Genomic DNA, 14,807 nt, shown 5'->3' on the forward strand with positions numbered 1-14,807 from the left:
GGAGGCTGCGCGCTAGGCTTAGATTGCTTGAACAATTGAGAATGGATATCTTTAAGAGCAATACAGAGAACATAATATTAGATCCACACTATGTTTCCAGGTCCGATAGAAGTGATAAATTAAGAGAGATGTTTTGCCGAACGGATAGATATGCGAATTCGTTTTTCCCCCGAACCATAAAGGACTTTAATAAACGCTAGTCCCAACTTCGTTTGAGCACTTAATTTTTTTTTAGCTGTAGACGGCTGGTTTCTTAACACCCCCTGTCACACGCCTTTTAGGCGGCTTGCGGGGTACTATGTAGATGTAGATGTAGACGTGTGTGCGACAGTGTATGGCGCGAAATTGAAAGTATTCATGGTTGCACCTTTAGCATAAGTATTGGAGATCTCGAATATCAAATACTTTCCAGTATTTGAGGTATTCGAGTATTCACAGATACTATCACACGTCTGGAAAGGGGCAAGTCTTGTCTCTTTCCAGATGAAGACCGAAATGGTTGAAAATTCGAAACCTCACATGTTAGAGTCCTTTTATTTGTGTTTAGGCTTTTTTGGTGGCCTCTCTTGGCATTTTTTTATACATATTTTTGTATCACCTGTTGAACAAAAAGAATAATGAACACTTCAAAACACACAGCGTCACCTTTAAATACATAATAATTGAAACGGGATACCAGATTGGGGGCAAGGCACAGGACATCACCTCAAATGATGCCAGTGTTTGACACTCTTTCGGAAATAGAGAATTTCTCTTAAAGTTCACTGTCTCTGGTCTTCTATTGCTGAGTTTTTAATGACCAAGGGAGGACAAGACACTGAGATAAGTTTCGAGAGTTCAAAACCCAAAATAAATATGTAGGGAGTCCATGATAATTGAAAATGTGGGAACCATCGGAACATGTGGCGACTGGAATTCTTATGACGGTCTGATGAGTGAGGATGGATCCTGCAGGAACCTTGGGTGTTGAAAGGCAGGTCAATGAGGCGATGATATCTGCTCTCGAATATTGACGGTTACACTACTGTTTACAGGGTTCTGCTCTCTCTTCTCTTAGTTGCGTCCCCAAGCCTTGGCTAGATGTTCTTGGTTCCACTATCACGGCAGACTCCCTGCTGTGAACTACTTGACCACAACGGTGGGCACTCAGGACTCTCTCTCAATCTCCCTCCACTCAACCTCAGGAAGGACCTTATATAGATATGAGGGCCACCCAGAATACGTCACTTCCTTTGTCATCTGCATTTTCGACATCACTTGTATTTTCACCGGTTATTTCAACCATGGACGGCGAACTTCACTACACTGGTAGCACAACTTACAACACATCATAAAATAAAAATACTCCCTGTGATTTTATATAGAAACATAGACTTAAAAATGTGAACAAAGAAAAAAAGAGAAATAAACCCTTCTTGCCAAAATCGCGAAAACCTCCGACGATCGGCTCTAGAGAATAGGAATTTTATATATTTTTTAAAATATGTGATGGCCTCAGACGAAGTGTTGGAGAAAATGATGAGAGAGAATGTGACCAAGAAATCAGTGGAAGAGAGTTGGAAAATATTGGAAGTAGGCTACAGGCAATAGCTGAAGAAATTATTGGTGGAAGAAAAGGTCCTCAAGAAAAATAATAGTCATCGAAGAAAGTGTATGAGTACTAAAACTGAGGAAGAACAGAATTGTTAGAGGAGAATAAGAAACAAGGTTTATTGTAAAGCTAACAAAGCTATATAAACATGGATGAAGAATATAGGTACTATGTAAAGACTAAAAGAACATTCTTTACCTGGTAAAGTAGAAGCTGCCAGTGGGATTGTGACGAACCACGTCAAGGAAAGGGGAGTAAGATGTAATACCTACCCTTAGGGACAAAGGTGCTGATGATAGAACATGAAGAAAAAGTGAAGAGGTGGAAAGAATCCGTAAGAGGTGCACAATGTAAACAGGCTAAGAACAAAAGCTATTGAAAATAAAAGGGATATGCATGCTGATGGAATGGAAGCCCCAATTTTAATATCAGAATTTGAAACAGCAACAAGAGATCTCTGAGTGAAAAATATATCTGATTTTGAAAATATTCCAGCATAACTAATTGAAAATGTAGAAGAAAAGACCTTGAACCATTCAGCTATTCAAAGTCATAAGCAAAATGTCCTCTCCTGGTGAGATTCCTGATGAATTAGATATGAAAATAATCATTCTGTGTCCTGGGAGAAAAAGAGTGGAGATCTGTGAAAATTTTAGGACCATAAAACTATCAATGCATGAATCAAAGATATTGACAAGGAGAATCTACAGAAGAATTGAGTGAATAGAGGGAGAGTTCCTGGATGAGGTCCAATTCATATTCAGAAAAAGCAAAGGCAAAAGAGAAGCAATGTTGGCCTTCGGGCTGCTCACAGAGAAGAGATTGGAAAAGGACAAGCTGACATTCATTGTATTAGTGAACTAAGGGAAGGCTTTCGAATTCTGGTATTTGGGGAGCAGAATAACTAGATTTATTGAAGCGACAAGAAATTACCAGTATAATAGCCCAGGAAAAGAGTGTGTTCCTGAAAAAAGGCCTATTAGCAGCAGGAAATTTGTGTAGAGAAGTAAGGAAACAATTTATGGGACTATACATTTGATGTATGCTTCTCTATGGAAGCTAAGAATGAATGACAGCATTGACTCTTGGCACTGCACCACTTCTCCCTCTGTTTATAAGGTCTGGCGAGAAATCAAGGGTGGAGGCTTTCGAAATGTGGTGCCATAGAAAGATGATGAGAATTAAATGGATCGATTAATTTAGTAATGAGTTATAACCCCTAATAACTTCCCACATAGCAACGAACCTCTCAGAGACGTCTCACTATGGTCTCGAATATCTCGTATGTCTCACAGATGTCTCGGAGATGTAATCGTGAGATGTTCAGGAATTTAAAGAAAAAACGTATTTAAACACCATCAATGCCTTCCATATATATTTTTCGGTGCAAATCTGCAGTTTTGATTATTAAAATCACGACATTTAATATGGGTTTCTTATTTTCAAAAGGTGATCCATCACAAAATTTGTCGCTAAAAATGATCGAGAAAAGTAGGCCATAACTGTATAATTTAAATTTAATTATTTTTTTGCCTAAATTTAAAGCATACCATAGTACAAAGTCTAATGAGACATCTCAGAGACTTATGTGAGACGTCTTAAGAGATGTCACATAGACCATTTTTTTGGACATAGTGACATCTCAGAGAAGTCTCAGAGATGCCTCTGAAGCTCTCAGAATGTCTCTGAGACGTAACATGTGATATTCGAGACGTCTCAGAGATGTATCCGAGACGTATCTCTGCTATGTGGGTTATAAGTCCTAAGAAGAGTAGGAGAGAAGAGAATTTTCTTTTAAGCCTTTATATTGGCATTTACATCGTGAATTCCGACCATTTTTACCTTAAAACCGTCGCAACAATATGATTATGAGAATGGTTTTCCCAATTCAGGCCCAAAAAAAATTTGATGTAGATAGCAATCTGTTTGCCCCTGTGAGGTATGCAACGAAACAATATGGTCCGTCTTTACGCAATGCTCTAAATGTCTCCTATGAATGATACGTTACGCTTAAGTGCGTAGCGAAATTAGAAGGAAGCAGCCCATTTGAAACCTCATAATCATTTAGACGTAATGACTTTCGTCCTTGAATTTGAATGGCCAAAAACATTATCTAATCGCCTTATTTTCGGAAAATGAACTCGTTAAACCTTTACGAGAGTGCATGGCATTTATTCCGTCAATTTTCATCCTAAAATGTTATATTAGCCTGACGAAATTCTTTATAAGACCTTTCAAGTGCATCGTGTGCGCCTTATGCGCGCATCAGCTGTGGTCCTCTCCAGAGTATTGATTCGCTGAGTACTTTACCTCGCGGCCGAGGTGAATCCTGTCACTTGAACTCCGTAATAATCGTTATAATCATGATGTTGCTGCTGTTACGAGAGCTGCATATGTACATAGCCCGTGGAATGTAATGTGCTCGTCGAAGCTTTTGATTGACATGATATTAGTCCATATAATCGCTAATGGACGCTGTAGTTCGTCATTGATGATTCACCGAAATCTCACCTCTCTTTCATATGAAGTGATTAGTGAAATTAGGCCCTTGACAACGTGTCCCATCAATTTCCCACCCAAGAGTACCTACCAATGTAGCTTGATGAAATACGTTCCCCGAGTCGATGTGTGTGGCAGACGGCTTCCAATCGCGTCTGCCTTGAGACGACCGCAATGATTCCTAGCGCAGACGTCACAATGCGGTGCCCATTGACTGTTGTCTAGCGTGTGAGTGTCCTGCTTTCATGGCCCCACAGTGTAGGGGAATGGATTTAATCTATATCGTGTTCATCCCCGCACATTCTTCGCAATTAGTTGCATCGCGTTGACATGAATCGCCGTTCTGCAGCTCTTACTAATATATAAGTATTCAAGATATCTGACGAAATAATTCATAAAGAGTATTGGAAGATGGTTCGTGAGTTCACCTGCGGCAGGCATTCACGGCTCTGCCCTGTGATGCATGCGTCGAAGTAAATCGCTAGTATCTATGATGTAAGTTGTCGATCTGTTGAATTTGTGTGTTGGTCACCGCAGTCATAGTGTCATTTGATTTGTCGGCAAGGCCTTTCGATATGTAATTTTCGCTATGTTTTCAATACCAATCATTGGAATAAATGAGAACATTTATTTTATGTTCCTAAAAGGATGGAGGGGATCTAATGAGCGTGACAAACTTTCTGTCTACCGTTGAGAAAATTTTCTCCTTGTGTTGTAGGCTGTCATTTAGAATTTTTTGAGAAAATAATTTTTATGCTGGAAGGTACTTATTATGTGTAACGCCATGAAAAGTTTTAAGGTATCAGAATTGAGGTACCAAAAATTTACTCACCATTTATTGCTGATATTGTTATTGTATGTTAGAAATCATGCCATACAGTCCATAACGTCATGTCTGTAAATAATTTCTGAGTATTCCTCCTGGAACATTGACAGAAAGAGTTCACATTGAATAATTTTTTCCATAGCCATAATAGTTGCATGTTACTCTTGAAAAGGCTGATTTTTCGTTGTTATTGTTATTATTAACATTTTGTTGCCTTTCTTGCTGTATGTTTATTGCATCACCAGTTCTACTCTTTTGGTCCTATATTGGTGGCTAGTACGTGATTGGGAGGCCATTCATGTTCCTACTACTGAGAATGTTTTTTGGGCTCAATTCTTTTCTATGAATTATTATCTAAAATTTATAATGGATAATGATATATATATATATATATATCATTATCCATTTGTCCTTTTGTTTGTTCCTTTGACCCCTAGAGCTGTACTGGTGGGCTTAATTCAAAATTACTCCTGGTAGGGTAACCCATACTGGATAGGTAGAAGGGTAGGGGTCATAGTGATGGTGTCACGTAAAAAACACTGTTTGGATGGAAGTAGGAAACCCTACCAACTATCTCTTCCCAGAAAACATGGAATAAAACCAGATGAGCCTCAGAAACCCATTAAATAGGCCCAGTCCGCAAAGGGCTGGTGTTGTATAAGTTTATCTAGTTGTGATGGGGGACTCAAATGCAGATGGGGGAATGATTAGAGAAGGGAGGGATGGATGCAAAATGGAGAATTTGGACTAGGAATGCTGAACGAAAATGGAGATAAAGCAGCAGAATTTTGCAGTAGAAACAAGTTATTCACTATACAAACCTGTGGTTCCTATCATAAAGGCCTAAGATACACATGGAAAAGTCCATGGGAAATGGGTATATATCAGATAGCCTTCGTAATGGTAAGACGGAGGTTTAGGAGTAGTATGAAAAACTCTCGCAGGTTCCCTGGAGTGGATGCCAGGGTTCCCACTTAACCGTGAAAACCTTAAAACCGTGAATAAGCCGTGAATTTCGTCATAAAACCTTTAAAAATCTCTCAAACTTGATTGTAGAACAACGATAGACGGGTCAAAAGAAAAAAAAAACGATATTTCAATCATGTTTCAAGGTCATTCACGTGCAGGCAATGTCCACACATTTACCTGCACACGTGTATTCGAAAGTGCAACTATTAATTGGTCCGTGTGTGCCATGACAGCTCATTGACCTTAAGCCTGCGATTGGAAGACGTTAATCCTGGCAAAAAATCAGGTACTTCTTCACTTTCCTGCCACCCTGCTCTCTTCATATTCCCACTCACACCCTTTTAGCTGGACATGAATTTTGCTAACGATAGGTGACGTCATGAGAGAGCACTGTCATTGCTGCGTTTGCATTCAAGGCATCTGTTGCGTTTGTTACGTTTTTACTTAACGTGCGGCCGATGATTGTTACGTTATCAATGTTTCTGCCTAAAATGCCCTATCTACAAACCGTGAATTTGATGGCATTTAGACCGTGAAAACCTGGAAAAAACCGTGAATTTTATAATGTAGTTAGAGTGGGAACCCTGGGATGCAGATTCAGACCATAACCTAGTGGATTAGTGGTTATGAAATGCAACGTAAGATTCAAAAGACTTATTAAAGTTAGGAAGGCGAGGAAATGGAGTGTAGAAGCTCTGAACGGGATGATGAGGAGAGAATATCAGTTGAAAATATTATCTGCGAGATACGCAGAATGTAGCTCAGGAAGAGTGGGATGGTATTAAAACTGGAAAAGTGGCAAAGGAGTCAATTGGCTATGTTGAATTTAGAAGGATAAAGATGCTGTTGATTACTGAGGCATTGTGAAGGAAATGGAGGAAAGAAGGAAGTGGGTTCGAAGGTAGAATGTTTGGTGATGAAGAAGAGGAAGGACGAGAATAGGATTTTTAGACTGAATGAATGAAAGGGCTTTGTAGTGGATTGAAGAGGGAATGACTTGAAGGAAGGTGAGGCTCCCAGAATAGTTCCCTTAAGTACTCCATGAAATCCTAATTTAACGGGTAGAATGCTGTAATAATAATAATAACAATAATAATACTAATTTGACGATGGGAAATGTTTGTTTCTTTAGGAAACTTTTATGTTCCCATAGGAACTTCCATTATCCTATAGGGAAGTCATTTTCCTGTAGGAATGTGCATAATTCCTATAATATTTTCCAAAACTCTTTTGGAAGCCAATGTGTCAATGTTAGGAAAATTCTATAAGAATTATATACATTCCTATTGGAAAATAAAAGTTTCCTATGGGAACAAATGTTTCCCTTTGTCATAGTACTGTAGGAAAAAATGTATACATATTTTCAGTGGAGTAAATGTGATGTTCAGGGATTTTTAGTTGGAAGGTGGGGAAGATAGGCATCCCTAAGGTGGAGTGTAATGCCTGCAAAGAAATCACTCTCTTCACGCATTGTGGTGTTTAACATAGCACATGAATGTACATATTATATCCTTTTGAGTGTTCATGCAAAAGAGTATTCTATTTAAGACTAAGTGAAGCCGTTTTGGTCATAAATTCCATGAATTCAGTCTTCAGTTCTCTCAAATTTTCTCCTTTGACACTTAAATATTGGCATGAGATTTGTGTAGTATTTATTTAATCAGATGCAATCATAGTAGAATTCCACATTTTCAAGTCGAGTATAACTTTTAAATTTATTTGATCATCTTTTTTCAACTTGACTATTACTCAGTTGTGTGTTTTTATTGTTGGAGTAAAATTTAGTGAATTCCATTTGAATGCCGTAGGCAACTTTAGTGAGCGATCATATCACAGTTTCTAATCTGATGCTATGAAGAGGTTTTCAACAAGGTTATGGGGTCTCGTAACTACATTGAGGATTGTACAAGCGTCTTGACTATGTTGTTTCTAGGAAACTTGCTAGAGGTTTTCTGTTTTGCCTTAGTGAAAGGTTTTGGTAAATATTTGTAAATTCTGCTAAGAGGTTTTCAACAGGATTTGTTAAAGTTTCACTGCACTCGATTCAGAGAGGGTTGGAACAATAAGGGACTCTAAAACCTTTAAAGTAATTTCTTTTGAAGATCCCTGAGGTTTTATATGTAACCATAGGTGGATCTAGGGGTGGGGGGGAATGTGCCCCCTCCCCCCAGACCCTTAAAAAATGTGCAGGATTTTTAATACGGTTCCATTATCATTGCGCTCATTTTGTATGACGGGGTAACCTTATGGCCCCCCCAGAGCAAAATCATGGATCCGCCACTGTATGTAACCATTGTAACAGGGTTTTCAAATGTTTTGCAAAACTGTTTGGCTGGTCATGAAGTTTTTAAGAGGATTCAGACAAAATATCACCTACCATTCACCTTGGTAATCGGGCCAAAGTATCTGATTGGCTCACAATATTAGTCATGGTTGCTGGACCCTCAACAGATCAACAGTATTTTTATTCTACCTTCATCGTTAGCATCAAAAATTGATTCAATCATCAAGTAATTTTTATCATTTACTTTATTTTGACGACTTCCAATGTCACCGGAACATATGTGATCTCTAGGAACATTAAAAATTATTATTATTATTATTATTATCACTTTTGCATTCAAGAGAATATGTATGCCAAGGGAGTTTTTTTTTTCATTTTGGCACCCAGTTGCCTATGCCCCACAGAAACAAGTTTACAGTTGTGTTTGTGGGAGATAGGTGTATGAACTTCCTTTTTTTATTATCGACGAACTTATGACTCATGTTGTGACTCATTGAAACGCTCCATCTAATCAACGAATTAATTTTTTTTTGGTACTGGGTTCTTAAACTAACGTCATACTTGATGCCTTGCCTCTAATAATAAGTTAACATTGATTGTGTCTTTCAGTATCACTCCTTAATGTATAAATTTTGATTTATCACTTTAGGCACATGTGATTGCTTTGGAGATCCTCACTATTTAACCTTTGACCGAGTGAATTACACTTTCAATGGAAACTGTACGTACATAGCAGCCAGAGACGTTAACCCCCAAGGGGAGCATGATTTCCAGGTGAGTGGATATTGCTTTAGGAAATATGATGCACACAATGAAGGAAATGTGATTATGATGTGAGGCCCCTCATGAATATTTTGATTACAACATCTCCCCATGTACTGTATCTATTGCATCGGAATGCTTAAAATGTGACTGGGTTTTGTGTTTTCTTTTTGCTGGCATGCTTGGTGTATTCAAGGAGATATGGGATAGTCTTATCTGAATCACTCTGACCTCTGAGTGAATCATTCCCCTCTGCTTTGTAGTTAGTGTAACGTATGCAGCATTTTGGGGAATCGGTTATGAAAATAAGAGAGAGAACTGCACTGCGTGAGAGGAACACATTGACTGCCGGTTCCCCAGACTGCTTTGTACCCTTGCCTGGGCACTAATGATGGCCAATGAAATTTATTCATTAATTCTCATACATTACATCTCCTCCCTCAGCAGTGATATGGTTTGTTTTTATCAGGGTATAATTTTGATGTTCAGTGCTTTAAATCTGAAAGACATGGTAATGCTGATGCTCTTTCATGCATGCCATTACCTGACTCAAACTCTGTTAATGAAGAAACAAAATGGGTAGGAACTTACTTGCATTGTATAGCTGAGAGTTCCGTACCACTAAATTTTGAACATGTAAGAAAAGAAACACAGGGTGATCCTATCTTAAAGAAGGTGTACAATTATGCAATTAATGGGTGGCATAACTTTATCTCAAAGCAAAATAGTGAGTTACAGCCATATTTCTTAATGAGGGATGAACTGATTGTAGAGCATGGTATTATTATGTGGGGGTCCAAAATTGATGTTCCAAGTAAATTGTGTGACTATGTTCTGAATGAATTGCATTCTGGTCATTTAGGTATTGTAAAGATGAAATTTGTGGCTAGAAATTATGTTTGGTTCCCTAATATTGATAGACGAAAAGAAGACCTAGCTAACAATTGCTCGTCTTGCCTTAGAGAACGTTCTATCCCTCCTAAGAGTGAACAGTGTGCAAGTTTATAGAAAATTGTTACATTTAAGCAGAGAATATTTAGGCTTTCCACACTTCATTCTGTAAACATGTTGGAAGAAATTGTCAGTTCTTATACAACCACTACAGAATGCTGAGCAGCATTTAACCATCTTAGAACTAATTTTGAGCTAATAAAATTATACCTCACAAAATTAAAAATTATATAATATAAAAGTTAAAAAATAGCCATGATGAAATATTCTAACCAAACACTCAAAAGGAGTTGCCAAGCCAAGCAGCTGTTGGCTGTCTCCTAGGAGTTGCTGAAGAACTTGGATTCATTATTACAATTCATCCACTTTTGTGGTAATTGGAGTCATGACATTGCTTTAAAGTAGAATTCATTGGGAGAGGGAATATGGGAAGGGATTAGGGTGCATTTCTATGTTTAGGTTTTTCAGCAATTGAATAGTCCGAAAGATTTACTAGAAGTTTGTAGCTAGTTTTTGCAAAGGAATTTTTTAATTGATTAAGTGCACTTGGACTTGATGATATCTTTCTAAGCCAATATAGTTACAATTAAGTTTGTTCTGAAGTTTTGGTCACTATGTATATGCTTTGCATTACATGAAAATCATTTTTTCTCTGATCCAACATTTTGCCATGTTTCAATGCTTCAAAATAGCTGCATAATTTTTGCACAGTAAGGGCCTTTTTTTAACTTCCAAGTCATTCCTTAAACAACTTTGGGGGAAAAATATTTTTCCTGGCATTAATGTGATGCTTGCAAAATTTTTAAATCATAAAATTTTACAAGGCCGCTGAATCTTTTTTTTAACTGCTGCAGTAAAACTTATAAAATATGCCAAAACATACAGAGATAAAGTAACTACCATATAAGCGCGTGTAAGAGGCGCACCTTTTTTCCCAGAAATTGCAGCCGAAAATGAGGGTGCGCCTCTTACACAAACTTCTTATCTTCCCCCTCCCCTTCACCGGTCGCAAGTCTAAGGGGAACTGAGTGGCCTTGGTTTTCAGTGTGAGTCAGTCATCTGTAATCCTAGGTCAAAAACAAGCGGCAGGCAGGGGAGTTTCTCCCATAGTGACGTATTTTTAAAATGCTCCTGTTTGCTTTTCTTGTAAGCATCGCCCGTCAAGTCGGTACCCTAGAGGTGAACATGGAAAAGATCGCGCGGGGTTTTTCGCTCCGGAGGGCGCGCTAAATTTACTGCCATGAGTGGGCATCCCGCCGCATATATACTGCATATGGTAATCGGTTATCAAACGTGGAGAAACGCGTATTTTTGAATGACATACCTGGCCAATAGTCAATATCTGTCTTGCCGAGTAATTTCCATTACGCTGAGGACCTGATTTTCCAAAAATCATCTTCAGACGCTAATATGAGGATGAATGCAACTGAAAATTTTATTGTTGTCAAAACCTGCGCTTTAAAAAATTCAAACGAGTGTGTTCATTGCTGGACTAAATTGTGGATGGAAGAAATCAGAAATGCTTATAAGTGAAGAGCGTGGAAGGAGAGGTCCAGGGGAAGGAGCGCGATCCCTCCGTCTTCGAAGCTAGCAACGAAATACGGAGGGGAAGGAGCGTGCTCCCTCCCCTCTGTATTTCAAGCTACGAGGCTATGAGCAAAGGAGCACAGGAAGAACACGTCCGATCTTGCATGTGACGTCGTTGCCTTCAAAGCGAAGGGGCGGAGGCGCAGCAATGTGATATACGCAGATTGCGTTGCCTAAAGTTTCCAGTCAGTCTCGTCTTGTTTGAATGCGCTTATGCTATGCTTGTTTCTTCCGAAATTGTCCTGTTTGGACTATTTTGAATATTAGTAGCCTTGTTGTAACTATAAATCTTTGTGTCAAACAATTAGAGCTTAAAAAACTTCTCTCAGATATGCGTCGCGTTAGATCTCTTTCTTTTTTTGAACCTCGTGCAGGTCATACAATTATTGAAAGCTATCGAGATATCTTCGGGCTCAGTAGATGACTCACCTAGCATTTGGCCTCCATAAACTGGGAGATCGATCAAGGTCAGTTGGTGAGACGGGGTAGGGATGAAACACGTTTCCATTGTTCCCCTGTAACTTGATGTTTTCCTATTTTCCTGTGGGGTCTCGGAAAGGAAAAAAATGGAAGAGGCATTGGCTGATGGAGGGCCGAGTGTGGTTCAGTGAAATCTACGACGTGGTTATTATCCTACGGCACTGAGATTTCCCCGATTGTTGTCCAAGCTCTTGGGAAGGTTCATGCTATGTGCCTGTTGTGTTTTGCCTTAAAATTTTCCACGGCTGCAATTCTATTGCAATACTCCTGCGAGAGCATTTAAACAAAATTCTTCGTGAATAGGACAAGCATCATAGAGCAACGGTGTGTGCGAAGAGAGGATCGGAACTCTTTCTACTCCCTTTTATGCCGCTATTACCGCCGCAGTTATAAAAATTTCCTCGTTCAATTAATATTGAAACAAGAAAGTTCAATAACTGTTGAAATTCCAGGCGTACGTCTGCAACACCGTGCGATAGTATAAAAAAAAATCAGCAAAATTTTTTTCTTCATAGCTCCGATGCTCAAAATAGTGGTGCGCCTCTTACACACGCTTATACGGTATAAAAGTTGGATGAAAAGAAATTTGGAAATGCGATACATGCATGCACTCTTTTGTCTTGCATGGTGTCATTGGAACAAAGTAAACTTATTTTTGTTTAGTAATTACTCACAGTAGCTTTAGTTTTTATTTATTGTTTTAGTAATCTTGATGCTTTCTTCAGCTTATCAGTATTGGAAAATAGTGTTATCGTTGGAAATAAAGAAATAGGTCAAACCTGTTAGTATACACAGAATGAAAGAAGTGTGTATCAAGTTCCCTTCAACCATGGGAAAACTTCCCACAAGGATGAGTGCAACTAACTGTAGCATATGCAGCATTTAGGGAATCGTTCTCTTGGTTTTTACTCTGTTTGGCTCTATCGAAATCACCTTCTACTGCTGAACTGTATATTCCTGAGTCGCAGAGGGCCTACGACTGCTGGAAGGGAACGAAGCCATTGTGTTTGAGACTCTATAGCGGACCCTTTTATGTGTTGATGCTATTCATACATAACTCGGCCACCACTCCATTTCTTCCCCGTGAATACTGATGACCTTGAAGGCTTTGGCGTAGACCCTCTACCTGAAGTCAATCACCCGATAACCTATGACGGCAAAAATTACGTCTCAAACTGTATTGATTAAAAAAACTCATTTCCACTAGCCCCACAGTTAATTAATTATCTAAATTAACTATTATCATTCTGTTAAGGAGACGAGGTAAATTACTTCGGTAGGCCGGCTATCTGGACCCAATGACGAGTAATACTTTTGGTCATTGCATAGCATTGGATTTCGATAAATATATAAACAAAAAAGAAAATTTGAGGCAAGCAATTATATTAATGTGTGTAAAATGATAGCAATTTCGTGTGTACTTGGCGCAAGTTCACGTTTTAAGAAAATTTGAGGCAAGCTATTATATTAATGTGTGTAAAATGATAGCAATTTCGTGTGTACTTGGCGCAAGTTCACGTTTTATCATGAGAGCGTTTAAGTTTTTTGATTAGGCTACACTGCATTGTTATCTTTCCCCGAGGAACGAATTTGTGCTATACGAGACATGGGTGTATTATTATTATTTTGAAGAGCCGAGCTAATGTATTTTCCCCTGCATATTTAACAATTTCTGTAGGAACATTGTAGATGCTTTATTCATCCATAGGCCCTTTATTGTGGCATCAAATTCAGATCTTAAGATTGAAAGTCCCTTATCATCCTTTTCTTTTACCTGGCATATGTTCTGCACAGTTCTTGTCAGTATCAACGCATTTCAATGTGTGAGGAAAAATCCAAGTGGGAATGAGGAAATTCATTCATGGATGAGTAATTTCATATGCATGTTATGCACATTAATTTACTCTTTAATGATTATTGTTACATATTTCATTCCAGGTTCTAACTGAGAATAAAGAATGTATAGACAAGCCTGCCTCGTCTTGTGCGCATGCCATTACCATTCTTTTCAAACAACACACCATTCACCTGCAAAGGGCTGAGGAGAATAGAGAGGTACGCAATTATGTAATATCATATGTATGAAATTATCCTCATCTGGAGTGATGAATTTTTCAGTTTTCATTAAGGATCTGCCATTCACATTTCAGGTGCAAGTCTCCATTGATGGCAACACTTTGCACTCATTTCCATTAGATGATGAATGGGTAAAAGTGGAAAGATTTGCTGACAAGGATGTAAATGTATTAATTCCATCAATACAGTTAGAAGTATCGTTTTATTTTGATAATTTTGCTTTTGTAATACGTCTTCCATCTCATTTATATGCCAACAAAACTGAAGGCCTTTGCGGTAAGTTTCAATGTTAGTCTAATGCATTATATATTAATTTTTTCATTGGCTAATTTTGGTCATAAATGAATTGGTGTACTTATTTCCATGTTTAGAAGTGAATTTTTTTTTTTTTGAGTAAGAAAATTTGTGCAACTTCGTACAGTTGTGAACTGATTTTGTGTTCAACCCCACAGATTTTTTATCTTGAGTTTTCTGTAAAACTTTTATGGCATAGACTTATTCTTTAATCCACTCTATTATTAGTATTATTACAGTTAGTGGAATAATGTTAGTGATTCAGATGAGTGAGTAAATTAGTGATAAGTAAAGCAGGAACAGTACCTAATTCGTAGAATTGATCTTTTTGAAGTAACTTTTAATTGGATTTTCAGGTAATTGTAACAAAAACAAAATGGATGATATGAAAACCAGTAAAGGGAATATAACTGAAGATGCAGATGAATTTGGCTTGAGCTGGCTTGTTGATTTGCCTCCAGGTGAGTGCACTACATTTTGTGTTTACT

The 14,807-nt window shown here is 38.2% G+C and overlaps 1 protein-coding gene across 3 annotated transcripts in view; it reads left to right on the plus strand.

Annotated features, from left to right (window-relative positions):
* Window positions 1-14,807, plus strand: part of LOC124158430 (hemocytin) — a 309,825-nt gene that overhangs the window by 221,293 nt on the left and 73,725 nt on the right. For all 3 annotated transcript variants that reach the window (XM_046533513.1, XM_046533511.1, XM_046533512.1), the window contains exons 67-70: window positions 8,819-8,943; window positions 13,888-14,004; window positions 14,100-14,301; window positions 14,676-14,780. In XM_046533513.1, coding sequence (XP_046389469.1) covers window positions 8,819-8,943; window positions 13,888-14,004; window positions 14,100-14,301; window positions 14,676-14,780 — 549 coding nt within the window. The remainder of the gene's footprint in view (window positions 1-8,818; window positions 8,944-13,887; window positions 14,005-14,099; window positions 14,302-14,675; window positions 14,781-14,807) is intronic.

The sequence above is a fragment of the Ischnura elegans genome, chromosome 5, assembly GCF_921293095.1.
Source record: "Ischnura elegans chromosome 5, ioIscEleg1.1, whole genome shotgun sequence".
Classification (NCBI taxonomy): Eukaryota; Metazoa; Arthropoda; class Insecta; order Odonata; family Coenagrionidae; genus Ischnura; species Ischnura elegans.